Below are 27772 nucleotides of genomic sequence, written 5' to 3'. Positions count from 1 at the left end.
GGCAGAGTCTATTTTGGGAGATTAAGGGTGGCAGAGTTGGGCTTTATTTGCAGTTTCCTTTCTTCCTTCCACAGCCTGGGGACTGTAGCGGGGGAGGCAGTATCAGATACTAGGTTGGTGGCCACCCTGATCAAAGCCTGGACGGACAGACAGACAGACAGATGTGCTGCAGTTCTGTATTTACCTGGGTTTGGTGTTGGAGTCTGGGATCGACGTCCTAGCCTGGCTCACTGTTGCAGTCCAGATAACCACAGCAGCCAGTCCTTGGACCGTTCATCTGAGCCTCTCGTGGCATTTGTGCAGAACTCCTCACCCCCAGGAGCCGCTGAGGCCAGGGGCATTAGCTGGTCTCTAGCTACTGGCTAGGACATCCCTGTACCTTCCTTTGCAGCATCCGGTACTGGCCGTTGTCAGACACCAGAAGGATCCCAGCTCAGCTGTGGTCTGGTGTTTCCCCTGCTCCTCCTGGGTCAGGGCATTACCCAGCTCTAACTAAAGGGCCTGGGGTGGGGCAGATCATCCCGCATGTACTGCTGTGGGGTTCTCACCCCTTCCTGTGCAGCAACCAGTGCTGGTCGCTGTCTGAGATGGTCACTGGCCCCAGAAGACCTTGGGTCACAGCCAGGCTGGCAATTCCCCCATCTCTACGTGTGCTTCTCTGGAAAGACCCCTTTCCTTGTACCCTTGGGATGCGGTGTCCAATGGGGGAGGTGGCGTGTGGGATGGAAAGTAGCCTGGGCCCAGATCCTGCCAGGAGCTCTGGGTGGAGACTGGGGATCCCGTACTGCGGACTGCAGTGACAGCCTGACCCCTAGTGGCTGCAGTTCATTGCTGCAGCATGTGCTGAGAGTGGGAGACAGGCGCACCCAAAGCATGAGGCAGGGGCAGGAGAGGAGTCGGGGAAGGGGCAGCCTTTTCCAGCTCTGGTTCTGCTGGTCTCTGTGGATATCGTCCCAGCAGAGGACAAAGTGGCCAGTTTAGTCACTTTGGGACTTGGTTCATTGCTTGCTGGTAAGGGACGCGCGTGAGCCTCACTGCTCCAGCCCAAATTTGAGCTTCCATTTGCATTGCTCCTTTGCATCTGTGGCATAATTTTGTACTTTCTTTGCTCTTGTGTTCTCGTTAGCTCACGCGCTGAACTCTGGTGCTGGTGGCTGGACCAGTATCATTTATCTGAAATATTTATCAGCTACTTTTCTCACTGTTGGAAATTGTCATTGGAATCAACAAAACCAGAATTTGTTTTTTCTGTTCTGAAAATGAAACAAGTTACGTTTAAACAAATTTTAAAATATCCAGATATCGGTAAGTCGTTTTCCCATTAGTACAGACGTTTGCTAGGAAGTGGATTTGAATTCAATGTTTAAGACACAGTACATTTTAAACACAGGACATATCACTGTGCAATATTTAAAGAGTGAAAGCTGCACATGGTCAATCATTTAATTTTGCCATAACAAGAAATAACAACTGTTGTGTTACCACAGATATACACAAAAATATAGACTGAATCTTGAATATGTTTTTTTATTTTCCAGAATTTAGACCTTGGGTGCAGAATTCGTAGAATGAAAAGAGACGCAAAAAAATGATGTTAAGAGGAAACAGACACAGTTTGATGAAAGTTAATCATAAAAAGACTCTGCCACAGGCGGCTCTTCAGAGGTTAATATGCAGCTCCTTGTAGAGGCACCGACTCCGGGGCTGGAGCTACAGGCGCCAACTTTCCGATGTGCCGGGGGGTGCTCACTGCTCAACCCCTGGCTCTGCCACAGGCCCTGCCCCCACTCCATCCCTTCCTGTCCCCTCTCCTGAGCCTGTTATGCCCTTGCTCCTCCTTCCCCCCCCCCCCAGAGCCTCCTGCACGCCATGAAACAGCTGATCGGGAGGTGTGGGGAGGGAGGGGAAGGTGCTGATAGGCAGGGCTGCCGGTGAGTGGGAGGCGCTGGTCGGGGGGGGGCGTTGCTGACATATTACTGTCGCTCTTTGGCAATGTTCGTTGGTAAATTCTGGCTCCTCCTCAGGCTGGCCACCCCTGACCTAGACTCTATGGTTTGGCTCCTATCAATAGCCTCAGATAGCCATGCAAATTCCAGTATAAAAAACGAACAGACCTGCGCGTCAGATACATCTGCTAGTCATGACCAAAGTTTAAGTTTCAGAGTAGCAGCCGTGTTAGTCTGTATCCGCAAAAAGAACAGGAGTACTTGTGGCACCTTAAAGACTAACAAATTTATTTTAGCATGAGCTCTCGTGAGCTGCAGCTCACTTCTTCGGATGCATAGAATGGAACACACAGACAGGAGATATTTATACATACAGAGAACATGAAAAGGTAGAAGTATGCATACCAACAGGAAGAGTCTAATCAATTGAGATGAGCTATCATCAGCAGGAGGAAAAAAAACTTTTTGAAGTGATAATTAAGATGGCCCATAGAAGGTGTGGTGTCTGCTTTGTTTGACAGAGGCACTATGAATAATAATTAGCCTTTTTAAAAGCCTGTTTATTCTGTTGCTTATACAATCTTTGGATGCTTGAAAATATCCCCCGTCTCTTTCGATGATGGCAAGCACAGCCGCAGCCAAAGCAACATCCCAGCATCTCACTAGTTTGCACAGAGCCAGCTGCAGTGTGAAACTGGATGGAGGGATCCATGCAGCAGGACACAGGCTGAGCCTAACTGAATTCCCTCCGTATGAAGGGCAGAAGGGATTGACATGTGGAAGGGGTTGCAGTGGAGAACAGACAATGATCAAGCAGGAAATGTGTGCAGAAAATACAGCCTACGTGAAAAGCTCAGCCGGCCCTCATCAGTGAATGAGTTTGATCCCCTGCTTTAATGATGATGATGCAGGTGAGTTATGGAAACAATTCAGGTCAAATCCTGAAGGGCACAAGAGCAAATTATTCCACTGTGTAGGAAAGACAGGAAGTCTGGCAAGAGAGCACCAGGAGATCTTCAATGATTTAAAGCTCAAAAAAGAGTCCTACGAAAAGGGGGAACTGGATCAAATTACGAAGGATGAATATAAACAAACACCACAAGCAGGTAGGGACAAAATTAGAAAGGCCAGGGCACAAAATGAGATGAAGCTAAGGGTAACAAGACAACATTCTACAAGTACATTAGAAGCAAGAGGAAGACGAAGGACAGGGTGGGCCCATTACTCAATGAGCGGGGGAAACAGTAACAGAAAATATGGAAATGGCAGAGGGGCTAAATGACTTTTTTGTTTCAGTTTTCACCAAAAAATGTTTAGCAGCGATCAGACACCTAACATAGTGAATGCCAGTGAAAATGAGGTAGGATCTGAGGCTAAAATAGGGAAAGAACAAGTTAAAAGTTGCTTAGACAAGTTAGAGGTCTTCAAGTCACCAGGGCCTGATGAAATGCATCCTAGAACACTCAAGGAGCTGACTGAGGAGATAGCTGAGCCATTAGCGATTATCTTTGAGAACTGACGGAAGATGGGAGCGATCCCAAGGGAATGGAAGAGGGCAAATCGAGTGCCCATGTATAAAAAGGGGAATAAGGACAACCTGGGGAATTACAGACCAGTCAGCTTAACTTCAGTACCCGGACAGATAATGGAGCAAACAATCAATCATTTTGCAAACTCCTAGAAGATAATAAGGTGATAAGCAACCATCAGCATGGATTTGTCAAGAACAAATTGTGTCAAACCAACCTGATAGCTTTCTTTGACAGGGTAACAAGCCTTGTGGACAGGGAGGAAGCGGTAGATGTGGTATATCTTGACTTTAGTAAGGCTTTTGTTACTGTCTGGCATGCCCTTCTCATAAATAAACTAGGGAAATATAGCCTAGATGGGGCTACTATAATGTGGGAGTATAACTGGTTAGAAAACCGTTCCCAGAGAGTGGTTCACAGACAAACTGGAAGGGAATATCGAGAGGGATCCTGCAGGGATTGGTCCTGGGTCTGGGTCTGGTTCTGGTCAACATCTTCAATGATTTGGATAATTGCATAGAAAGCACACTTGCAGATGATACCATGCTGGGAGGGGTTGCAAGTGCTTTGGAGGACAGGACTAAAATTCAAAATGATCTGGGCAAACTGGAGAAATGGTCTGAAGTAAGGATGAAAATCAATAAGGACAAATGCAAAGTGCTCCACTGAGGAAGGAACAATCAGTTGCACATGTACAAAATGGGAAATGACTGCCTAGGAAGGAGCACTGCGGAAAGGGATCTGTGGTCATGGTGGATCACAAGCTAAATATGAGCCAACAGTGTAACACTGTGGCAAAAAAAAGCAAACATTCTGGGATGTATTTGCAGGAGTGTTGTAAGCAAGACACGAGAAGTGATTCTTCTGCTCCACCCCATGCTGATTAGGCCTCAACTGAAGTATTGTGTCCAGTTCTCGGCACCACATTTCAGGAAAGCAACAAAAATGATTAAAGGTCTAGAAAACATGACCTAGGAGGGAAGATTGAAAGAAAATGGGTTTGTTTAAATTACAGTAAGGGCAGTTTAGGTTGGACATCAGGAAAACTTCCTAACTGTCAGGGTGGTTAAGCACTGGAATAAATTGCCTAGGGAGGTTGTGGAACCTCCATGATTGGAGATTTTGAGAGCAGGTTGGACAAACACTTGTCAGGGATGGTCTAGATAATACTTAGTCCTGCCTTGACTGCAGGGGACTGGACTAGACGACCTCTCAAGGTCCCTTCCAGTCCTACCCTTCTATGACTAATAAATCCTACTTGGTTTTGAAAATGGGCAGCACTACAAATACTGGCCAGGGTGCGTGTAGGGGTCCCTCGCTCTCCCGCTCGGAGGGAGACCACTCCAGCTGGCCCAGTCTGGTCCGGACCAGAGTCTGCAGGGTAGCCGGGAGCCCACAATAGGGCTGGGCAATCAACTGCTGCTACCAGGCTTCGGCCTGGGCTGGGGTAGCTCAAGTAGTCAGCCCTTAACCACAGTCTCTCAGGGCTGGCTTTGGCCTGGGCGGAGCTCAGCCCGCCAGCAAACACCCAGTCTCTCAGGGCTGGCTTTGGCCTGAGTCGGGCTCAGGCATCCAGCAAACAAAACAGTGTACAAGTGAGCTGGGCCTGGGCTTGAGTAGGGCTCAGGCTGCCAGCAAGCAAACAGTCTTGACAGGGCTGGCTCTAGCCTGAGTAGGGCTCAGGCAGCCAGCTAACAAACAGTCTCTCCAGGTGAGTGACAAGGGAGCTCCTGTCCTGGGCTAGAGCCTCCTTGCACCGTGTTGGGGTTCTGCCACGCGGGGTGTGGTAGCAGGGGGATGCGGGCCCACCCTACTCCACCGCGTCCCAGCCCAGGGCCCTGGCAGGGGCAGGATTGGATGCCCCTGCGTCGGCAGGGATCCGGCCGCATCACACCGACTGAGCCATGCCGGGCTCTGCAGCCGTCTGTTCCGGGGCTGCCCCCGGGCTACTTCCTGCCTCCTTCAGGCCTTTTGCAGCTCCTCGGGATAAACTGCAGCCAGTACTCTGGCCAGTCATCATCCATGTCTGGGGATCGGGAAGAGCCTGGCGCAGGCTCCTCTCAGGGCCTCTGGAGAACAGGCCAAAAGGAAGGCGAAAAACCTCAGGGCCTCAGCCAATCTGCCCTGAAGGAAAATTCCTTCCCGACCCCAAATATGGCGATCAGTTACATCCTAAACATGTGGGCAAGACTCACCAGCCAGACACCCAGGAAAGAATTCTCTGTAGTAACTCAGATCCCATCCTATCTAACATCCCATAGTCAAAGATCAATTAATTGCCAGAATTAGGCTATCCCATCATACCATCCCCTCCATAAACTTATCAAGCTTAGTCTTGAAGCCAGATATGTCTTGTGCCCAGTGGTGAGCTGGAGCCAGTTCCCACCAGTTTGCGGGAACCGGTTGTTAAATTTAGAAGCCCTTTTAGAACCGGTTGTTCTAACAAAAGCTCCAGCAGGCTGGACTTAGGTGAGAAGGCTATGACAGATACAGAGGCAGCAGTGGTAGTGACCCAAGCAGTGGAAGACATAATGAAGATGACTTTCCTTGCTAATCCCTTCCATCTTCCACTCCTTGTAGGCTTTCTGCTTTTTCTTAATCACCTCTCTGAGATGCTTGCTCATCCAGCTTGGTCTACAACTCCTGCCTATGAATTTTTCCCCTTTCTTGGGATGCAGGCTTCTGATAGTTTCTGCAACTTTGACTTGAAGTAATTCCAGGCCTCCTCCACCTTTAGATCCACAAGTTTTTCAGTCCAATCCACTTTCCTAACTAATTTCCTTATTTTTTTAAGTTAGCCCTTTTGAAATCAAAAACCCTAGTTCCAGATCTATTTTTGTTTATCCTTCCATTTAGTTTGAATTGAATTAGCTCATGATCGCTCGAACCAAGGTTGTCTCCTACAACCATTTCTTCTATGAGATCTTCACTACTCACCAAAACCAAATCTAAAATGGCATCCCCTCTTGTTGGTCCTTCAACTACTACTATCACATCCAGGAAAATCTGAGCCCTATTATAATTACTAGCACTTTTCCTCTAGTCTATATCTGGGAAGTTAAAGTCTCCCATGATCACACAATTCCCATTAGTGTTTACTTCTTTAAAAACATTAAAGAGGTCTCTATCCATATCCAAATCAGATCCCGGCGGTCTGTAGCACACCCCAAGCACTATCTCAGGGGAGGCTCTAGTGGCTTTCTTTCCCAGTGTGATTTTTGCCCAGACAGACTCTGTCTTATCCATTCCATCACTTCTTATTTCTTTACAGTTAACCTCATCATTGATATACAATGCTACTCCACCACTTTTGCCTTTATTTCTGTCTTTCCTAAGCAGCACAGAGCCTTCAATACCTGTGCTCCAGTCATGACTACTATTCCACCATGTTTCTGTTATCCCTATAACATCCAGTTTCACTTCCTGCACCAGTAGCTCTAGTTCCTCCGTTTTGTTCACTTCCTGCACCAGTAGCTCTAGTTCCTCCATTTAGGCTCCTCGCATTAGTGTACAAACATCTTAATTTTGGCTGTTTGGCTTCACTGACATTCTTTACCTGATTAGGCACAGACATTCTACCACCAGTATCACCTATTAGATTAGTATCTACACTACCCTTCCTCCTTATGTCCATTCTCCTGCCCACGGCTGTATCCTTTCTTACTTTGTTTTCTTCCCTCTCAATGCTAAATTCCGGCATGGAGATTACCTGGACATCTCCCAACCATCTCTCCCAAATTCCTAGTTTAAAGCTCTCTTAATCAGTTGTGCCAGCCTCCATCCTAGAAGTCTATTTCCCTCCCTACTCAGGTGAAGTCCATCCCGAGAGAACAGTCCTCTGTCCATGAATGCTTCCCAGTGGCCGTACATCCCAAAGCCCTCCTTATAGCACCACTGCCTGAGCCACCTGTTGATCATCATAATCTTGTCACACCTTTGTTGCCCTTCTCTAGGAACCGGCAGAATCCCACTGAAGATCACCTGAGCCTCGATTTCCTTAAGCGTCTTCCCCAGCCTGGCATAGTCTCCCTTGATACGTTCCAGCGAGATTTTAGCCGTATCATTTGTTCCCACATGAAGGACAATCAGCGGATTCTTTCCCACTCATGTTAGGATCCTCTTCAGCCTCAGGTTCACATCCCGTATCTTAGCACCCGGCAGCAGCTCACCCTTCTGTTCTCCGGATCAGCTCTAGTTACAGGCCTGTCTGTTCTTCTCAGTAAGGAGTCCCCAATCACGTAGACCTGCCTTTTCCTGGTGATGGTGCAATTCTCCAGTCTATCCTCTGTTCCCTCTGGCTGCAAGTCCTCTCGATTCCTGTTCACCCTGGCAATCCTCCGCAACCCATCCCGTATCCTCCTGGGGCTCATATTTAGTGTGGTCTCCATTGACTCTTCCCCTCTTCCTATAGAACTAGCTTCTCTTCTCTTCTTCCTTGCCCTCTCCCCTTCAGCGACCACCTGCTGTGCCCCTTCTTCATGTTCCAACTCTGCAAACCTGTTCCTGAGCTCTATTTCTCCTTCACTGGCCTGTCTTTTCCTCTGCCTGGTTCTCTTAGTCACATGCTTCCACTGTCCACTTTCCTCCCCCAGCAGTCTCCCCTCAGAGTTCTTTGGTCCTGCTTCCATCTGCAAGTCTGAGCTTTTCCCTTCAGCTGCATCATGTCTTTTCTCCATCATCTGCTTAAATCCCCTTCTAAACTCAACCAGAGTTTCCACCTGCATCTCCAATCCTCGGATCTTTTCTTCCATCAGCTCTATCAGGCGGCACTTCATGCAGACAAAACTCTTTTCCGGTACCCCCGCCAAGATCATGTACATGCCACAGCTTCCACATCCAGTCATCTTCACTGTGTCTTCCACGGCTTGGGTCACTACCACTGCTGCCTCTGTATCTGTCATAGCCTTCTCACCTAGGTCCACCCTCTACAAATGCCTTCTCCAACAGAACCCCCACTCAAACTCCTCTCTTTACAGCTGTTTCCTGGCTCCTGTGCCGCTGCAGCTGTTCAGTCCCATTCTTCTCGCCTACACCATCCCAGTCTCCATTCCTTCGGCTTCTCATCCCAGTCCCAGTCTCCTTGCCTGGCCAGTTGTAGTCTCCCCATCCCTGGCTCCTTGTTCCCAGTCACTCCTAGTCCCCCTCCAGCTCACCTGATCTGTCTCTCCTCTTCACCCCCATTTCCACACACCTTTGGCTTCCAAGTCCAGTGTCCTGCCCAGACGCCATCCTCCCTACTCCTTGTCCCAGTCTCTTTGCCCAGCCAGTCCCAGTTCTCCCCCCAAAAACTCATCAGACTGGTGTCCCCTTCCCCACCACCCACAGTACCCCCTCCCTAGGTCCAGCTTTTGTCTCCTCTGCATTTAAGTACAGTGGCTTCCTTCTCCATGCCTGGGCCCAGCAGTCACCCTGTGTCTGCAGCCATCCCAGCCTGCAGCAATCAGGAGCAGCAGCAATTGCAGGGTCCCTCACCAAAGACTCTTAGGCAAAGTAAGCTGTCATGGGATAAGAGGGAAGGTCCCCTCATGGATCCTTTTGGGAACCTGGGAGGTGGTGACCATGAGATGGTCGAGTTCAGGATCCTGACATAAGGAAGAAAGGAGAGCAGCAAAATATGGACGTTGGGCTTCAGAAAAGCAGACTTTGGCTCCCTCAGGGAACTGATGGGCAGGATCCTCTGGGAGAATAACACAAGGGGGGAAGGAGTCCAGGAGAGCTGGCTGTACTTTAAAGAAGCCTTATTGAGGTTGCAGGAATAAACCATCCCAATGTGTAGAAAGAATAGTAAATATGGCAGGTGACCAGCTTGGCTTAACAGTGAAATCCTTGCTGATCTTAAACACAAAAAAGAAGCTTACAAGAAGTGGAAGATTGGACAGATGACTAGGGAGGAGTATAAAAATATTGCTCAGGCACGCAGGAGTGAAATCAGGAAGGCCAAATCACACTTGGAGTTGCAGCTAGCAAGGGATGTTAAGAATAAAAAAAGGATTTCTTCAGGTATGTTAGCAACAAGAAGAAAGTCAAGGAAAGTGTGGGCTCCTTACTGAATGAGGGAGGCAACTAGTGACAGAGGATGTGGAAAAAGCTAATGTACTCAATGCTTTTTTTGCCTCTGTCATCATGAACAAGGTCAGCTCCCAGACTGCTGCACTGGGCAGCACAGCATGGGAAGGAGGTGACCAGACCTCTGTGGAGAAAGAAGTGGTTCAGGGCTATTTATAAAAGCTGGATGAGCACAAGTCCATGGGGCCGGATGCACTGCATCCGAGGGTGCTAAAGGAGTTAGCGGATGTGATTGCAGAGCCATTGGCCATTATCTTTGAAAACTCATGGCGAACGGGGGAGGTCCCGGATGACTGGAAAAAGGGTAACGTAGTGCCCATCCTCAAAAAAGGGAAGGAGGAGGATCCGGGGAACTACAGGCCAGTCAGCCTCACTTCAGTCCCTGGAAAAATCATGGAGCAGGTCCTCAAGGAATCAATTCTGAAGCACTTAGAGGAGAAGAAACTGATCAGGAACAATCAGCATGGATTCACCAAGGGCAAGTCATGCCTGACTAACCTAATTGACTTCTATGATGCAATAACTGGCTCTGTGGATGAGGGGAAAGCAGTGCACGTGTTATTCCTTGACTTTAGCAAAGCTTTTGATACAGTCTCCCACAGTATTCTTGCCATCAAGTTAAAGAAGTATGGGCTGGATGAACAGACTACAAGGTGGATAGGAAGCTGGCTAGATCATCAGGCTCAACGGGTAGTGATCAATGGCTCCATGTCTAGTTGGCAGCCGGTATCAAGCAGAGTGCCCCAAGGGTCGGTCCTGGGGCCGGTTTTGTTCAATATCTTCATTAATGATCTGGAGGATGGTGTGGACTGCACCCTCAGCAAGTTTGCAGACGACACTAAACTTGGAGGAGTGGCACATACGCTAGAGGGTAGGGATAGGATGCAGAGGGAACCAGACAAATGAGAGGATTGAGCCAAAAGAAATCTCATGAGGTTCAGAAAGGACAAGTGCAGAGTCCTGCATTTAGGACAGAAGAATCCCATGCATTGCTACAGACTAGGGACCGAATGGCTAGACAGCAGTTCTGCAGAAAAGGGGTTACAATGGAGGAGACGCTGGATATGAGTCAACAGTGTGCCCTTGTTGCCAAGAAGGCTAACGGCATTTTGGGCTGTATAAGTAGGGGCATTGCCAGCAGATCGAGGGACGTGATCATTCCCCTCTATTTGACATTGGTGAGGCCTCATCTGGAGTACTGTGTCCAGTTTTGGGCCCCACGCTACAAGAAGGATGTGGAAAAATTGGAAATAATCCAGTGGAGGGCAACAAAAATGATTAGGGGGCTGGAGCACATGACTTATGAGGAGAGGCTGAGGGAACTGGGATTGTTTAGTCTGCAGAAGAGAAGAAGGAGGGGGGATTTGATAGCTGCTTTCAACTACCTGAAAGCGGGTTCCAAAGAGGATGGATCAAGACTGTTCTCAGTGGTAGCAGATGACAGAACAAGGACAATGGTCTCAAGTTGCAGTGGGGGAGGTTTAGGTTGGATATTAGGAAAAAACTTTTTCACTAGTAGGGTGGTGAAGCACTGGAATGGGTTCCCTAGGGAGGTGGTGGAATCTCCTTCCTTAGAGGTTTTTAAGGTCAGGCTTGACAAAGCCCTGACTGGGATGATTTAGTTCGGGTTGGTCCTGCTTTGAGCAGGGGGTTGGACTAGATACCTCCTGAGGTCCCTTCCAACCCTGATATTCTGTGATTCTATGATCAGTAACTGGTTAAAAGATAGGAAATGAAGGGTAGAAATAAATGGTCCATTTTCAGAATGGAGAGAGGTAAATAGTGGTGTCCCCCAGGGGTCTGTATGGGGACCAGTCCTATTCAACATATTCATAAATTATCTGGAAAAAGGGGTAAATAGTGAGGTGGCAAAATTTGCAGATGATACAAAATTATTCAAAATAGTTAAGTCTGAAGCAGACTGCGAAGAGCTACAAAGGGACCTCACAAAACTAGGTGACTTGCCAACAAAATGGCAGATGAAATTCAATGTTAAATGCACGTGGCAAAATATAATCCCAACTATACATACAAAATGATGGATCCTAAATTAGCTGTTACCCATCAAGAAAGAGATCGTGGAGTCACTTGCAGTACTCTGGAAGCAGTACTGCAAATGTATAAAAATCCTTCTCACTGTGCCTGTCTCATCCTGAACTGCAGAATGCTCATTCTTCAGAAGTCTTGAAAATGATCTCCAGTCATCAGTGGGACAGACGCAACTGAATAGCGTAGCTGTCCTTAATGTGCGTCAAGACCATACCAGGCAACTAGATGTGAATAAGATTGCTGACAGTTTCATCCAGAAAGCTACAGTGAGACATAATGTTTTTAAACTGGGATGTTAGTGAAGACAGCTTGTAGGTGACTGCAATGATTTTAATATACTGTAATTCAGGAGAATGTAATTATGTAATTCATAACAATTTAATCATTATTAAAACACTAAAGATACAAATGACAGACACATTCAATAACTAGACTAGGAAAGAAGTGTATAGATGTAAGCAGTCAGAATGAGCTCTCCCCTGACATCTGGTGGTGAGCTGTGGAAAAGGACTTCAGGGTCTGATCTCGTTTGCATGGGCACACCCACCCTGCCTAGCATGATGGACTGCTTGCCCAAATGGTCACTTTGGCTGCTGTGGGATCCCCAGTCTCTTTGTTATTGGGGCAGGGGCTGTTATCCTGGTTATGTGAATCAAGGACAGTAGAACTGTACTTGGCATTTTATGACAGAGGGACTCGCCCTCAACTAAGTAGCACTAGGCAAGGGACATGGGTTCCAAATCCCAGTAAATTGAGAAGGGGGATGGGGACAGATATGTGTGTGGTAACATGAGCTATTTCTGAGGTCCTGATATACCATCTTTATTACTCCTTTCTCCAGTGTCCAATAAGAGAGATGATTTTGATTCTATAACAAGTCTTATTGGTGCTATAGAGCTGACATCAGTGATACCCAGACTTATTCTGGGCTAGTGGTGTACTAGCACTGAAACTCCCTTACTACCAGCTAAAATTACGGAGGGCTGAAGTCACTAAAGGGCTGAGATTACTGACAGCGGTGTTGGGTGGGGGGTGAAGACAAGTTGGTGAGCAGCTAGCGGAGAGGCACGGCTGGAGAGGGTGGCTGGTGGAGGGATGCACCTTGCGGTGAAGACTGCAGCAGAACCCCACAGAGAGGCATGGCAATCAGCCATCAACTCAAGCAGCGGAACATGTAAGATGCCCCCCTATACCTCCCCCTCTTCCATCCAGGCTAGGAGGTAAACTCTGCAGAGGAACTTCTGAACTATGGGGGCTGCACTGACCAAGGTCAGAAACTGTGGGTGGGGTGACTGTTGGGTTGCTGGACTTAAGACCCTGAGGGGCAAAGGACACTGCCAAACTTACTTGGGGGTGGGTCTTTTGCTCACGGTTTGTGTTATGAAACCTGTTTGTCGTGTTTCCCCAACATAATGCCGCATTGTTTCCCTCCTTTATAAAAAGGCTTTTGCTACGCTCAGACTCCGTGCTTGTGAGAGGAGAAGTGTTGTCTCGTAGAGGCACCAGGGAGGTGGGAGGTAATTGTCCCAGGTCACTGGGTGGGGGCTCAAGCTGGTTTTGCATTGTGTTATTGAAACAGAACCCCTAGATACTGAATCCGGCCCTTGTTGCTGCCAGCTCTGACGGGCAGAAGGGTTACATAAATATACTGAAAACTGTCAGAGTGCCCCTCTTCAAACACACACACCTCTTCAAAAGCACCCACTGGCAAAAACAAAAGTCAGCATCTATGTTGCATGCTATCCCACTGTTAATGCAACCCAAGATTGCATTTGCTTTTTTCACGACCAGCATTGCACTGTTGTCTCATGTTGAGATGGCTGATGAAGGAATAACAGATGGAGAAGTCTGAACAGAGGTAGAAAGGTCAATTAGTTAAAATAATACTCAGAAGTGATGGACTAATTTTAATAAATGTTAAGATTCATGTGTTATTTACCTGTACAATTCAACTGGACCTTTACAAGTGAGCATAAATCACACTTCATTTTTACACCACCGACTCTTCCCAGGATAAAGCTGTACTTCCGTCAGTGACACATTCATACTAACCCCAGTCCTGAGCCATAGTGGCAACATGATGATCACTTAGCGAACCACTCTAGTTGATCTGCCCTGTTTTATGTTGAAGTCAGTAACAGCATTGATCAAGACTGGCTAGTGTGATTGGAGAAAACCACAGGACTGAAAATTGACATTTAAAAGTGAAAAATAGTGGAAATATCAGAATAATCTCAAACATGTTCCTATAGCAAAGACATTTGTTCTGAGGAGTAAGACCTAAAATGTGACTGCTGCATATTCACGTTTTAAAGTTTGATAAAGGTTTTAATTTGAAATGTAAAGGTACGGACACACAAATCTTACATGATGATGTTTTTTATTGTGGATGGTAGTTAAGATCCAGATGGACAGCGGCCTGAAGAAAAAAGAAGGGGGGTGGGCACAAACATGAAGTTAGGAGACAGCAGCAGTGAGCTGTAGGTAACATGAATATGTTAGTAACCATACGGTTATACGCTCCCTGCGTGACAGTGATTCAGACCACACCATTAAAGAAAAACACATCACACGTTTACAGAGGAGCCAGCTGCCTAGGCTCTAATGTTAATACTTATGTTTTGCGTGAAGGGAAAAACCACTTCAGTAAGTTTTGTATTTTGGTTGTAACTGATTTACTCTCCACTCCATGGAAAACCCTCGCCATAGCTTGAGTACCAGAGTCGTTTCTCTCTTGGCTTTGGTGAGCAGGGCTGAGCGTTTCCATCTGGCACAAACAATCCCCCCATCCCAAACTTTGTACAGAGGCTGGAGAATGTCAGCCCAGCTCCAGCAATAGCTGTCGGGGCACCCATTGGAGAGGCAGCAGAGTGAACCCAAAACAAGACTGCTTCTACAAGCCACAGATGTGAGGGCTGGCGTGTCGGGCAATGACAAAGTGGATTTAAGACCTTTCCACCCTCGAAATCCAGTGACAAATTTTCTCTTGTACCAAGAGACACTTGGGACTGCTAAAGGGAGCAAACTGCATCTCCATGAGTCTCATGATTCACGTGTACTGCTCTAGCTTTGACCCACCAGCCAGGTGTGGTTTGTAAGGTCTTTGGGGCAGGGACTGTCACATACTGTATGTTTGTTCAGTGAAGAGCACAATGGGGCCCCAACCTGACTGGACTCTTACAGCAATATAAATGGTATACAGGACATTACAACAGCTGGGTATTGCATGGGCATGGCTCCACCCTGGGCACCACCCATATGGCAGGGTAGACTGGGGGGTATTTGGTGTCTGGGCTACGCTATGCCGAGGGTATCCTCAGGGCCAGATTCAGCTCCTCTGTGCCACCTGGGTGGTGCAAAGGGGCTTCAACTGGGGCGGAAAAATCAGGCCCTAGGTATTTAGAACAGGAAGAGAGACATCCTCTATCTGACTGGAACAAAGTTTTACTTCGATTGCCCCACTGAGATGTTGTGAAGGGCTTGGCGATCCACAGATAAAAGGCACTGGCCCGAGACCATATAAACTATTATCGCCAGGAACAGGCCCTGCATTGGGTGTCCCTGTGACATTAGCATATTGCTGTGTAAGAGTCACTGCCTTACAAGCGATGCAACAAATGTAATTAGTTATGGATGCCAAAGTCTAATGAACTGCTAAGCATATTTTACTTAGAATACAGCGTGAGTCACTTGACAAGCTTCCATCTGGCAGACAGACTATGTTAGACAAATGGGTTTGCTAATGGGACATCGCTGTGGACAGATTCGTTTGCTAATGGCTAAATGTAACTAGCAGAGTAGAGTCAAAGGACACCCACCTGTGGGCAGGAAGCCAGCCCGATGGAACCCAGTCTCAGATGCTAGTGTTCATGTACTGGCTTCCGATAATACCTGCGCACGCCACACAGAGCGCCCCCAGGACTTTGAAGAGGGTGGCTCGTGAAACCCAAACAGCGTCTTCTGGCAAAGAAAATGTTATGAAAAATTGTTTTAAAAAATTCTATACTTTTTTCAGTGTATAAGAACAGGCCCCACCTCAAGTCCACTGTACCTTTACAGTCAATTCCCATTCTCAACTATAATCAGCAAACAGAACCACACAGCCTGCCCCTCAAACTAACAGCCTGCCCAAAGTCACAGCCCTTCTCAGCTCCTTCTCCTCGCTGCCTGGGGAAAGACACGGGCTTGGCAACATGTGGGGAAGGTTAACAAATCCGGGATCCGGTGCAGCAAAGGTGAAGCAAGCTCCAGAGTCAAGGGACCCTCGCTGAGCATGCCCTGCCAGCCACCTCCCCACATCGAAAGCCAGGGAACTCCTGCTGCAGCTTGGCTGTTGACTGCAATGCCACCATGATCACATGAGGAAAGTCTCAGGGAACTGGGTCCAAAACCACTCAGAGCTTTAGAGTTGAAAACCAGCTCCTCAATCTGCATGTGTAAAGCATCGAGCAGCCTGTTGAGAACCCAGAGCTCAGTGTTCTATCGCCTTGGTAGGAAGGTCCACTCCAAACAATCTGGCAGCAGTGTTAAGCACCAGTTTCAGTTTCCACATTTCCTTAGGAGGCAGCCCCACAAACAGCATGTTACAGCAGCCTAGTGCAGAGGACACAAAGGTACGGACAATGGCAGTGGTCACCCTCACCTTGCCAGACGTAGTTGGAAGAAACACTCTTAGCACAGCAGCTCCCTGGGAATCCATTAGCAGCCAAAGCTCTGACACGGCCTCTAAGTTATGACCCCACTTCACAAATGACAGACACACTCCCTCGATCAGCAGGGCTGACAGAAGCCTCTCCACTTCCTCCTATTGCTTCCCCCACAACCCTTCAATAGAGCTTCAGGGTACCACAGTACTCCTCTGGCCCAATGGAGCTCTCTACAATAAGGTAAAGCTCGCCCGAGCGGGAGATGGAGCTTTCTCAGGGGCTGGTCCGAGGCGGTGAATTAACTTCCCCAGGAACTAAGGACCGTCCCAGCCCTCCCCACCTTCCGCTCACAGTACAAGGAGAATGTCTTTGGCTTTGCCTTCTCTAACGTCAACCTCTAGCCACATGGGTAGATATTTAGTAAGACAAAACCTCCAAACTAAAGCCCACCACCGCACACCCTTCTCCCTGTCAGGGGGTCAGAGAATGGACATGTGATAGATGCTTGTCATGTGCTTTAATGTGCAACTGGAAGTGCTCAGATACTATTGTGATAAGTGACTAGCCCTCATCCTAAACCCCAACCTCCTGCCTTCTGTTCTACGGCTCCACTGGGATTCGAAGTTACATCCAATTTATCAACTGGTCAGTGCATCTTGCTATGAACACTTACAGCGTCAAACACAAGACAGCAGAAATGCTCCCCACTCTACGAGGCTTGGCATTATTAGTTATTTGTACTGTGACAACACCTAGGGGCTAGAATTAAAGACCCAGGTTCCACTGGGCTGGGAGCTGCCAAACCCAGAACAGAACGACAGGCCTGCCCCAAGGAGTGAACCCTTTATAAACCCATGTGAACACAAAGAGGACACTCTAGAACGCCAGGCAGTTTGCTCATGTCAGTCAACCACAAAACATTCAAGCCAGCAACATTTCCGAGGCTCAGGGCTCGTGGGGCAGCTCCTCCTCCTTGCTGCAGTCGGGCAGGTTATGAAGAGAGCAGCCTTCATTGGTACTATCAGCTCCACCCCTTCCTGCCTCCTGCCAGTTTCCTTCCTGCCTCTGCAGCAGGAGGGGGCTGCCTGTACTGCACCGAACGCTAGGGCCGCCCGGGGGGGGGGGAGTGGGGCAATTTGCCCCAGGCTCTGCCGGGGCCCCCATGAGAGTTTTTCGGGGCCCCTGGAGCGGGGTCCTTCACTCGCTCCGGGGGCCCCAGAAAACTCTCGCTTCTTCCACTCCGGGTCTTCGGCGGCGGGGGGTCCTTCCGCCCCGGGGCAGAAGGACCCCCCCGCCGCCGAATTACCGCCGAAGTGGGGGCACCCCCGCTGCCGAAGACCCCAGGCCCCCTGAATCCTCTGGGTGGCCCTGCCGAACGTTCTTCTATTCACAGGTAGGGTTGCCAACTTTCTAATTGCAGAAAACCAAACACCCTAGCCCTGCCCCCTGCCCCTTCCTCAACGCCCCAAACCTTCTCCAAGGCCCCCCCCACTGACTCCATCCTCCATCACTCGCGGTTCCCGGCCAATGCTCGGGGCAGGGGCAGCGTGCAAAGCCCCCATGGTTCCCTCTCCACCTAGGAGCTGGACATGCTGGCCGCTTCCGGGAGCCTCACAGAGCTGGGCAGGGAGCCTGCTAGCCCCCCTGCGCTGCCAACTGGACACTTAATGACCAGGTGTTCCCCTTGAAAAGTGGACACGTGGCAACCCTATTCACAGGTCCCTTCCTTGTGACTGGTTTGTGCAGCACTTTCATACCTCCGAATCCACACTAGGATCGAGGGCAATGGCCAACAGCCTGGGCCATGGGCGTACTGCTTGTTGTGGACCCATAAAGGGCCCTGTTATGGGTACTAGATCACCATCCTGCATCCCCAGTGCAGTGGCATCTGCCCCTTTCAGGCCTCATGGTGATTTGGGGGAGCAGTCACAGCCCTTTAAGACCCCTCAGGAAACACAGCAGCCATGGCCTGACACAAGCTGGCAGAACAAGATCAGAGGTAACATTTTCAGCAACACCGGAGTAACTTAGGAATTTAAGTCACATTTTCAGAAGTCACTTAGGAGTCTAAGTCCTATTGACTATCAATGAACATTAGGCTTCAAAGTGCCTAAGTCACTTTCCCAGATCAAGAATCATGTTCTTCCTCAAAAACTCTTCAGGTCTTGACCTTCCTCCTCCATCTGACAATCTCCCTGAAAGCACAAGCAATTCAGAAACAGATTCTAAGAACATAAGAACGGCCATATTGGGTCAGACCAATCCTAGCCTAGTATCCTGTCTCTGACAGTTGCCAGTACCTGAGCTTCAGGGATAGTGTACAACAGAACAGGGAAATATTGGAAAGACTCACAGGCAGAACTGCAGGTCTCAATGGTGGATGAGAGGATGGTGTTGGGAGGAGGGATTTAGGTTTATTTGGATCTGGGAAACCTTTAGGAAAGAAGGAGCCGATACAGGAAGGATGGACTTGACCCAACCCAAAATGGAAGCAGATTGCTGGCATGGAAAATTAAAAATGTCATAGAGGAGTTTTAAACTAAGGGCTGGGGGAAAGCCTACATTTGTGAAGGAGCACATGGTTCAGATAGAGACATTCTGTGCGGAGGATTTATATCCTATATCAGGGGTAGGCAACCTACGGCACGGGTGCCGAAGGTGGCACGTGAGCTGATTTTCAGTGGCACTCACACTGCCCGGGTCCTGGCCACTGGTCCAGGGGGCTCTGCATTTTAATTTAATTTTAAATGAAGCTTCTTAAACATTTTTAAAACCTTATTTACTTTACATACAACAATAGTTTAGTTATATATTATAGACTTATAGAAAGAGACTGTCTAAAAATGTTACAATGTATTAGTGGCATGTGAAACCTTAAATCAGAGTGAATAAATGAAGACTCGGCACAGCACTGCTGAAAGGTTGCAGACCCCTGTCCTATATCATAGTGAAGAGAGGATAGAAGTTGATAAAATACAGGCAGGAACTGAAGAGAAACAGTCCAGTGAAAAAGATTCCCATTCAATTATCTCACATGAAAGCAGACAACTAAATATTGACAAATTTGATAAGTGCTTGTACACAAACGGTAGAAGTCTAAATATGAACAGGGGTGAATTTGAGTGAACTGAGTGCCTAGTATTAAATAAGGATATTGATATAATAGGCATTATATGAACTTGATGGAAAAATGATGATCAATGGGACACCAATACCAGAATACATAATATATAGGAATATATATACTGCGCTGCTGAGGGGTGGCGCTATATGTGAAAGAAAGCAGAGTCAAATAATAAATAATTTAAATGAACCAAACTGTACCATAGAATCTCTATGGATAGAAATTCCATGCTTGAATAGTAAGAATGTAACAGTAGGAATATGTTACCGACCACTTAACCAGGATGATGACGGTGATTGTGGAATGCTCAGGGAGATTAGAGAGGCTACAAAAACAGAAAACCCATTAATAATGGAGGACTTCAACTACCCCATATTAACTGGGCATATGTCATCTCACAATGGGATGCAGGAATAAAATATCTACACTCTATTAATGACTGCTTCTTGGAGCAGCTAGTCCTGGAACCCACAAGGGGAGAGGCAATTCTTGATTTAGTCCTACATTAGCTACACTCATCAAAAGCTGAACTGCTTGGTAATGGCAACCATAATGTAATCAAATTTAACATTCTTATAGGGAGGAAACAAATAAATCCACCACAGTAGCATTTAACTTCAAAAGGGGGAACTATACAAAAATGAGGAAGCCAGCTAAATGTAAGTTAAAAGGAATAGTACTAAGAGTGAAATGCCTGCAAGCTGCATGGCAACAATTTAAAACACCATAATTGAGGCTCAGACTAAATGTATGTGCCCCTCCCTCAAACAGTGAGTGGACCAAAAAAATGCCACCATGGCTAAACAGCAAATCAAAATAGGCAGGTAGACTCAAAAAGGCATCCTTTAAAAATTGGAAGTCAAATCCTAGTCAGGAAAACAGAAAGGTGCATTAATTCTGGCAAGGCAAGTGTAAAAGTATAATTAGGTGACCCAAAAAAGCATATGAAGAGCAACTAGCAAAAGGCACAAAAATTAACAGCAAAAATATGATGAAATACATCAGCAGCCAGAGGCCTGCAAATAATCATTTGGGCCACTGGACGATAAAGGTGCTACCGGAGCACTCAGGAAAGACAAGGCAGCTCCAGAGAAGCTAAACGAATTCTTTGCATTGGTCTTCACTGCAGAGGATGTGAGGGAGATTCCCACACCTGAGCCATTCTTTTTAGGTGACAAATCTGAAGAATTGTCCTAGATTGTAGAGTCAATAGAGGATGTTTTAGGACAAACTGATAAACAGTAATAAGTCACTGGAACCAGATGGGATTCACCCAACAGTTCTGAAGGAACTCAAATATATAATTGCAGAATTATTAACTGTGGTATGTAACCTCTCGATTAAATCAGCCTCTGTATGAGATGACTGGAGGATGGCTAAGGTAACACTGATATTTTAAAAATGGCTCCAGAGGAGATCCTCGTGATTACAGGCTGGTAAGACTAACTTCAGTACCAGGCAAACTGATTGAAACTATAGTAAAGAACAGAATTAAATGAACTTTTGTAAAGGGCAATAATACCTCACCAATCTATTAGAATTCTTTGAGGGTATAAACAAGCACGTGGACAAAGATGGGATCCAGTGGACATAATGTACTTGGACTTTCAGAAAGCCTTTGACAAGGTCCCACATTAAACAAAATAGGCTGCCATGGCATCAGAGGGAAGGTCCTCTCATGGATCAGTAACTGGTTCAAAAACAGGAAGCAAAGGGAGGAATTCACAATAGAAAGAGGTAAATAGCAGGGTCCCACAAGGATCTGTACTAGGACCTGTGCTGTTCAACATATTCATAAATTATCAGGAAAAGGAGTAAACGGTGAGGTGGAGAAGTTTGCAGATGATGCAGAACTACTCAAGATCGTTAAGTCCAAAGCAGACAGTGAAGAGTTACAAAGAGATCTCACAAAACTGGGTGAATTGGGGAACAAAATGGCAGATGAAATTCAATGTTGATAAGTGCAAAGTAATGCACCTTGGAAAACATAATCCCAACTATACATACAAAATGATGGGGTCTAAATTAGGTGTTACCATTCAAGAAAGAGATCTTGCAGTGGTCATGGATAGTCCTCTGACAACATTTGCTCAACGTGCAACGACAGTCAAAAAAAAAGAATGTTGGGGGCCATAAGGAAAGGGATAGAGACAAAGACAGAAAATATCATAATGCCAGTATGGAAATCCATGCTAAGCCCACTCCTGGAATAACGTGTGCAGTTCTGGACACCCCATCTCAAAATATATCAGAATTGGAAAAGGCACAGATGGGCAACAAAAATCACTGGGGTATGGAACAACTTCCATATGAGGAGAAATTAAAAGACTTGGAAAAGAGATGACTAAGGGCCAGAGGTCTATAAAATCATGACTGGAGTGGGGAAAGTGAATCAGGAAGTGTTATTTACCCATTCACATAGCACAAGAACTGGGGCTCACCCAATGCCATTACTAGGCAACAGGTTTTAAATGAACATAAGGAAGTACTTCACACAACGCATGGTCAATCTGTGGAACTCACTGCCAGGGGATATTGTGAAAGCCAAAACTATAACTGTGTTCAAAAAAGAATTAGACAGAGGATAGGCCCATCAATGGCTTTTAGCAAAGATGGTCGCAGATACAACCCTATGCTCCAGATGTCCCTAAACCTCCAAATGCCAGAAGCTGGGACTAGACAACAGGGGATGGGATCACTGAACAATTGCTCTGTTCTGTTTATTCCTTCTGAAGCATCTGGCACTGGTCACTGTCAGAAGACAGTATACTGGGTTAGATGGACCACTGGTCTGACCCAGCTCTGCCATTCTTATGTTCTTATTTTATAGAGCCTCTATCACAGGTATGGGCAAACTTTTTGGCCCGAGGGCCACATCTGGGTATGGAAATTGTATGGTGGGCCATGAATGCTCAAAAAAATTGGGGTTGGGGTGCAGGGAGGGCTGAGGGCTCCAGGGTTGGGCTGGGGATGAGGAGTTGAGGTTGCAGGAGGGTGCTCCGGACTGGGACCGAGGGTTTCGGAGGGCAGGAGGGGGATCAAGGCTGAGGCAGAGGGTTGGGGCATGGGAGGGGGTCAGGGGTGCAGGCTCCGGGAGGCTCTTACCTCAAGCAGCTCCTGGAAGCAGCGGCATGTCCCCCCTCCGGCTCCTACGCGGAGGCGCAGCCAGGCAATTCTGTGCGCTGCCCCATCCACAGGTGCCACCCCTGAAGCTCCCATTGGCCACGGTTCCCAGCCAATGGGAGCTGCAGGGTGGCGCTCGGGGCAGGGGCAGTGTGTGGAGCAAAGCCCCCTGGCTGCCTCTATGCGTAGGAGCCAGAGGAGGGACATGCAGCTGCTTACGGGAACCATGCAGAGCCATGGCAAGCCCCCGACCCTGCTCCCTGGCTGGAGCACCAGAGCAGGGCAAGCCCTGGACCCCGTTCCCCGCCGGGAGCTTGATGGCCGAATTAAAACGCCTCAAGGGCCAGATGTGGCCCCTGGGCTGTAGTTTGCCCACCCCTGCTTTATCATATCCTCACATAAATGTCTCTTTTCTAAACCGAACAGCCCTAATGTTTTGTATTCTCTCCTCATATGGAAGCCATTCCATACCCTTGACCATCTCTGTTGCTCTTCTCTGAACTGCTTCTAGTTCTACTACATCCATTTGGAGATGGGGCGAACAGAACTGGACACGGTATTCAAGGTATTTCCTTCCTCGGGTCCTTCAGTCCAACAGACATGCCCCAGCCTCCCATGGTTTTCAGTTCTGAACCAGTCTCTCCCATTTCTGAGCACGGCACTAGGATGACAAGTTCTCTTTCTCAGCCAAAATGGGCAGCCACAACACAGGGCAAATGGGTTATTCAGCTGTGAGCAGGATCCTGCACAGTCTCTCTCTCTCCTCCTCTTTCTCCAAGATAATACTTTCTCCCCTTTCCCCTAGCGTAGAGGTGCAAATTTCTCTGCAGCAATACATGTCATAGGCCATGTGCCAGGAAAGCAGCTGTAGGTGGAAATACCTTCAAGAGGATTCTCAGCAGGGGCGGCTCCAGGCACCAGCACCCCAAGCACGTGCTTGGGGCGGCAAGCAGCAGGGGGCGCTCTGCCGGTCGCTGCGAGGGCGGCAGGCAGGCTGCCTTCGGCGGCAGCCTCCGGAGGGTCCGTTGGTCCCGCGGCTTCGGTGGACCTCCTGCAGGCTGCCGCCGAATTTGCGGGACTGAGGACCTCCCGCAGGCAAGCCACCGAAGGCAGCCTGCCTGCCGTGCTTGGGGTGGCAAAATGCCTAGAGCCGCCCCTGATTCTCAGGGGCCAAGTAGCCAAGGGGATGCAATTAGCCCTAGACCTAAAATGCGAAATTCTTTAGCTAATTCAAAAATGTGCTGATGCAGAGCTCAGAATTTGGTATCATGCCCATCAGCGTGCAGTCTGGGTGACCGTTCTGTCTGGGCACATTTAAAGAAGTCCTAGTCGCATATCCTATGATTCACCCTACATCTCAGCTCTTTTCCACCGGCTCTGGTCATGGCACTCCAGCCTTTCAGAAGATGGCTGTTTCCCTGCAAAGGTGAGGCTTGTATGGTATTTCCTATCTGGATGACTGGCTCATATGGGCCAGTTTTTCCAGAAGGGGAACTCCACGGTGAGTGGAAGATGCAGGCAGCCATTGCACATTAATGTGCACAAATTAACTATTAAGAGGATTGTCTGATTTATGCCAGTCACAGTCTCACTCTCTAAGAATGAGGTACTGGTAAATCCCAATAACAGAAAGGTCTTGTGGGATAATGGGGGTAAAAAAATCAATAAAATCACAGAATTGTAAAAAGAAATTGCAATTTCATCATAATTTTCAGGCACAGAGCTACATACAAACTTGAATAATTCACATATTTGGAGTCTGGAAAATCAGAATTTGGCTTGAATCTTGAAATCAAGTTCATGGGAATAATCCAGTGACCTTCCTCCAACTTTACAACGGCTGGCTGAGTAACCTCTAACATCACAATCTCACCGCTGCCTGGAAATCAAACCAAACACTGCCTGAAGCATCGTGGACAAAGCGGGACAATAAAAGGGACAGTTTTCAGTTAGGAGTTGTTGTTTATGGCAGTGGAGGAGGCGTAGGGGTTTTGCCCTATTTATTTCACATCTTCATTAATGACCATGGGAAAGGGGTAAACTCTCCATTAAACAAACATGCAGAGCATATTCAACGGGGAGCTGGTGAAGCTGGGATCACCTCCCACCGGTGACATTCCTACACAAAGGACACAGCCTGAGGAAACAGGCTCTTGCTGAGCCATATTCTCATAGGTCTGCGAGAGACAATGGAGGGTGAGGGAATAGCTCTTAGTCGACCAACTTCTGCTGCGGAGCGAGATAAACTTTGAAGCTTACACTGAGCCCTTCTTGGGGTCTGAGGAACAGAATCCTCATACATCTCCTGAATGGTCCCTACCTCAGGGTATGGGGCAGGAGTATAGGCCAGGGACCTGCTTCCCCTTATGGGTCAATAGATACATGCAGCCCAGGGACCCATTGGCCACATCCTTATCCTCTTCCCATCACACTCCCTCTGGGTTTGTCATCACTAGGAAGCCTCACTCGGTTCACACACTATTTGTAGCAATCGAACTGGGTAAAATGCTGAGCATGGCAGTGGGCAGGACAGACAAGGCCAGCTTGTGTCCAGCAGCTTGTCAGTTGGTGGGGAGTGAACGTAGCTCTTAGTGGAGTGCAGCCACGGCACGATGACAGGATACTGAACAACCGGTTCTAGTCACACTGATCACAGCATCACATCAGCTAACTCGGCGCTTAAGACTCAAGCTGAAATACGATTCGATTTCCCAATGAAAACCGGCCCTTGTTCTAGGAATCGCAGCATCCCAGAGATTCAACCTGGCTGAGCTCTTGGCAGCTACACGGTGGGGAAAGAAAGAAACAAACAGCAGATCCTGCACGGCAGCCCTGCGGAGAGACTATGGGGGCCGCAGAGAGCAGAGATGGGGTAGAAAGTCCAGTGGGATTTTCAGTTCCGTGTCCAGGTTCCACTGGCACGAGCCTCAAGCACGTCCCTCAGCCTGGGATCACAGTCACTCTTTGTCGCTCAGGAAGAGAGGCCTTGGGGAAATCAGTGCTTTCTTTGAAGATGAAATTGGCTGCAGTGATAATACTCTGCCCTCCCCAGCATCTTCCATCTAAGGGCATGTCTACACTTCAGCTGCTACAGGGACACAGCTAACACACTGCAGCTGGGCCACCGCGGCACCATAGGGTAGATGCTTCCTACGTCCCCTGGAAGGTTTGTTCCATGGATGTAGATCAGGAGTCAGCAACTTTTCAGCAGTGCTGTGCCGAGTCTCCATTTATTCACTCTAATGTAAGGTCTCACATACCAGTAATACATTTTAATGTTTTTAGAAGGTTTCTTTCTAAAAGTCTATAATACATAACTAAATTATTGTTGTATGTAAAGTAAATAAGGTTTTTAAAATGTTTAAGAAGCTTCATTTAAAATTAAATTAAAATGTAGAGCCCCCCACACTGGTGGCCAGGACCCGGGGTGTGAGTGCCACTGAAAATCAGCTCACGTGCGGAAGCCATAGGTCACCTACCCTGATGTAGATGATCCATCTCGCTGAGGCTGTAGGTAGGTCGATGGGAGAACTCTTCCCCCACCTAGCCCTGGCTGCGCTGGGCATTGGGTTGACCTGAGGACGGGGCTTCAGGGCGTCTCGTTTTTCACAGCCCTGAGCAACACCCGGCTCTGCTGGGCTAGTTTTGATGGGCAGAGCAGGCCTGAGAGCGGCTCCCAAAGGGGCCTAAGATCCGGGCTCGGGGGCATTACCAGGGAGACCTCCCCCCGAGCCCCATGTGCCAGCCCCACCTCCGCGCTACACGCCAGGCCGGGCACCGCCCCAGGCAGCCCCCGAGCCCCCGCCGCACCTGGCTCTTCCCTCAGGGCCTCGCAAGCGGCTTTCTTGACCTCCAGGGCGCCCTCGGGCCGGCCGGGGCGGAACACGGCCGTGTGCACCTCGACCCGCGGCGCGGCGCCCGGCCCCGGCGGCTGGAAGACCTCGAGGAGCAGCTCCTCCAGGCGGCGGCGGGCCTCCGCCTCCTCCTCGGGCTGGGGCTGCACGATCACCGCCACCAGGGCGGCGGGCGCGCCGCGGCTCTGCTCCCGCACGCCCCGCAGCGCCTCCCGCAGCCGCTCGGCCCGGCCCCGCAGCGACGCGGCGCGGCACAGGAAGAAGATGAGCTGCCCGGCCGGGGGCGCGGGGCTGGGCGGCGCGGGGCTCAGGCTGCCGGAGCGCCGGGCCACGGGCAGCACCTGGTGGGCGAAGGAGCTGAGCGCGGCCTGGGCGCCGTCCGGCTCCCACGTCTCCCCGGCCAGCAGCAGCACCTGCGTCCGCTGCACCACGGCCTGGAACTCCCCGTCCGGGCTCGCCCCGGGCTCGGCGCCGCCCGCCAGCTCCTGCCGCTCCATGGCCGCCCCGCCGCTGGGCTGGGCCCGCGGGGCCACGGGCTGCGCCCCGGCCATGTCACAATCCCACCCGGGAGCGGCGCGGCCCCCGCCTGCAGGCTGGCTCCGGGCGCGCTGCCTCCTGCCGTCCCTCGGCGGGCGAGCCCGGGGCAGCCCGCTCCCGTCCGGCGGGGTCGGCTCCCAATAGCTCAGAGCTGCGGGCTCGCCGGGGTGATTGGTGCTTCCTGCCGGCGGCAGCCCCCGAGCCGCTCTGCCTCCTGCCCAGGGTAGAGTCTGCACCGCAGGCTGGACTGGGGCGCCCGAGAACCGGCGGATGCCCCGTCGGAGGTGGGGACACGCAGGTGAGTGTGTAGGGATAGGTGAAGCTAGGTTTGTGTCTCCTGGCTGATGGATGTGTGTCATGGTCTCTAGACAATTGGAGACACACGCAAATCTCTGTGCTGAATTGTATGTCATATTGGAAGAGCAGCAGCCCCCTTGGTTTTAAGATGCCCAAGACGTTTCTGGTGGCGTTTGGGCCAGTCACCCATTCAGAGGCTGTGGAGACTCTGAAGAAGGAATGTCTGGTGAAATCCGGCAGAGGACACCTGGCTGGTCCTCTTCATAAGTGAGATCCATGTCCATCAAAGGAGTTACCAGATACCAAGCATGCGGTCCTAGAAGCCTACACACCTCCAAGATATTTCCAGTTACTGCTCCAGGTCTCAACCAGGCTTTCTCCATGGTTACTGGGGCAACGGTGCCCTCTGCCAGCATTCTAGACTCATCACCATGCCTCAGGCCACGACACAGCACACAACAGGCCTCGCTGACGGACAACCTTCTTCTGGCGACCAACAGCAAACCTACCTCTCAACCTAGTCTGCTAGACCCCACTGCAGACATTGATACTGAGGGGACCACACTCCCTACCACCAAAATCCTGACCACAGGGAGTCCCA

General features: G+C 49.1%; 1 protein-coding gene across 3 annotated transcripts; it reads right to left on the bottom strand.

The window, feature by feature from the left end:
• LOC123353137 lies at positions 1 to 27772 on the bottom strand. Of its 3 annotated transcripts, XR_006574405.1 has the most exons (4): positions 26294 to 27772; positions 15409 to 15550; positions 13958 to 14009; positions 1 to 1253 (listed from the first exon to the last, which is right to left on the bottom strand). XR_006574405.1 is itself a non-coding variant. In XM_044993983.1 (3 exons), exons 1-2 carry the CDS (start codon positions 27285 to 27287, stop codon positions 15444 to 15446), a joined length of 1101 nt encoding a protein of 366 aa, XP_044849918.1. In that variant the 5' UTR covers positions 27288 to 27772; the 3' UTR covers positions 13788 to 14009; positions 15409 to 15443. The 3 variants fall into 3 exon arrangements, 2 of the variants coding, with proteins under 2 accessions (XP_044849918.1, XP_044849919.1); XM_044993983.1 differs by lacking the exon at positions 1 to 1253 and having other exon boundaries at positions 13788 to 14009; XM_044993984.1 differs by lacking the exon at positions 1 to 1253 and having other exon boundaries at positions 13788 to 14009; positions 15409 to 15547.

The sequence above is a fragment of the Mauremys mutica genome, chromosome 19, assembly GCF_020497125.1.
Source record: "Mauremys mutica isolate MM-2020 ecotype Southern chromosome 19, ASM2049712v1, whole genome shotgun sequence".
Taxonomy (NCBI): domain Eukaryota; kingdom Metazoa; phylum Chordata; order Testudines; family Geoemydidae; genus Mauremys; species Mauremys mutica.
Note: the sequence above shows the minus strand (reverse complement) of the source record. Positions and strands in the feature narration are given on the sequence as shown.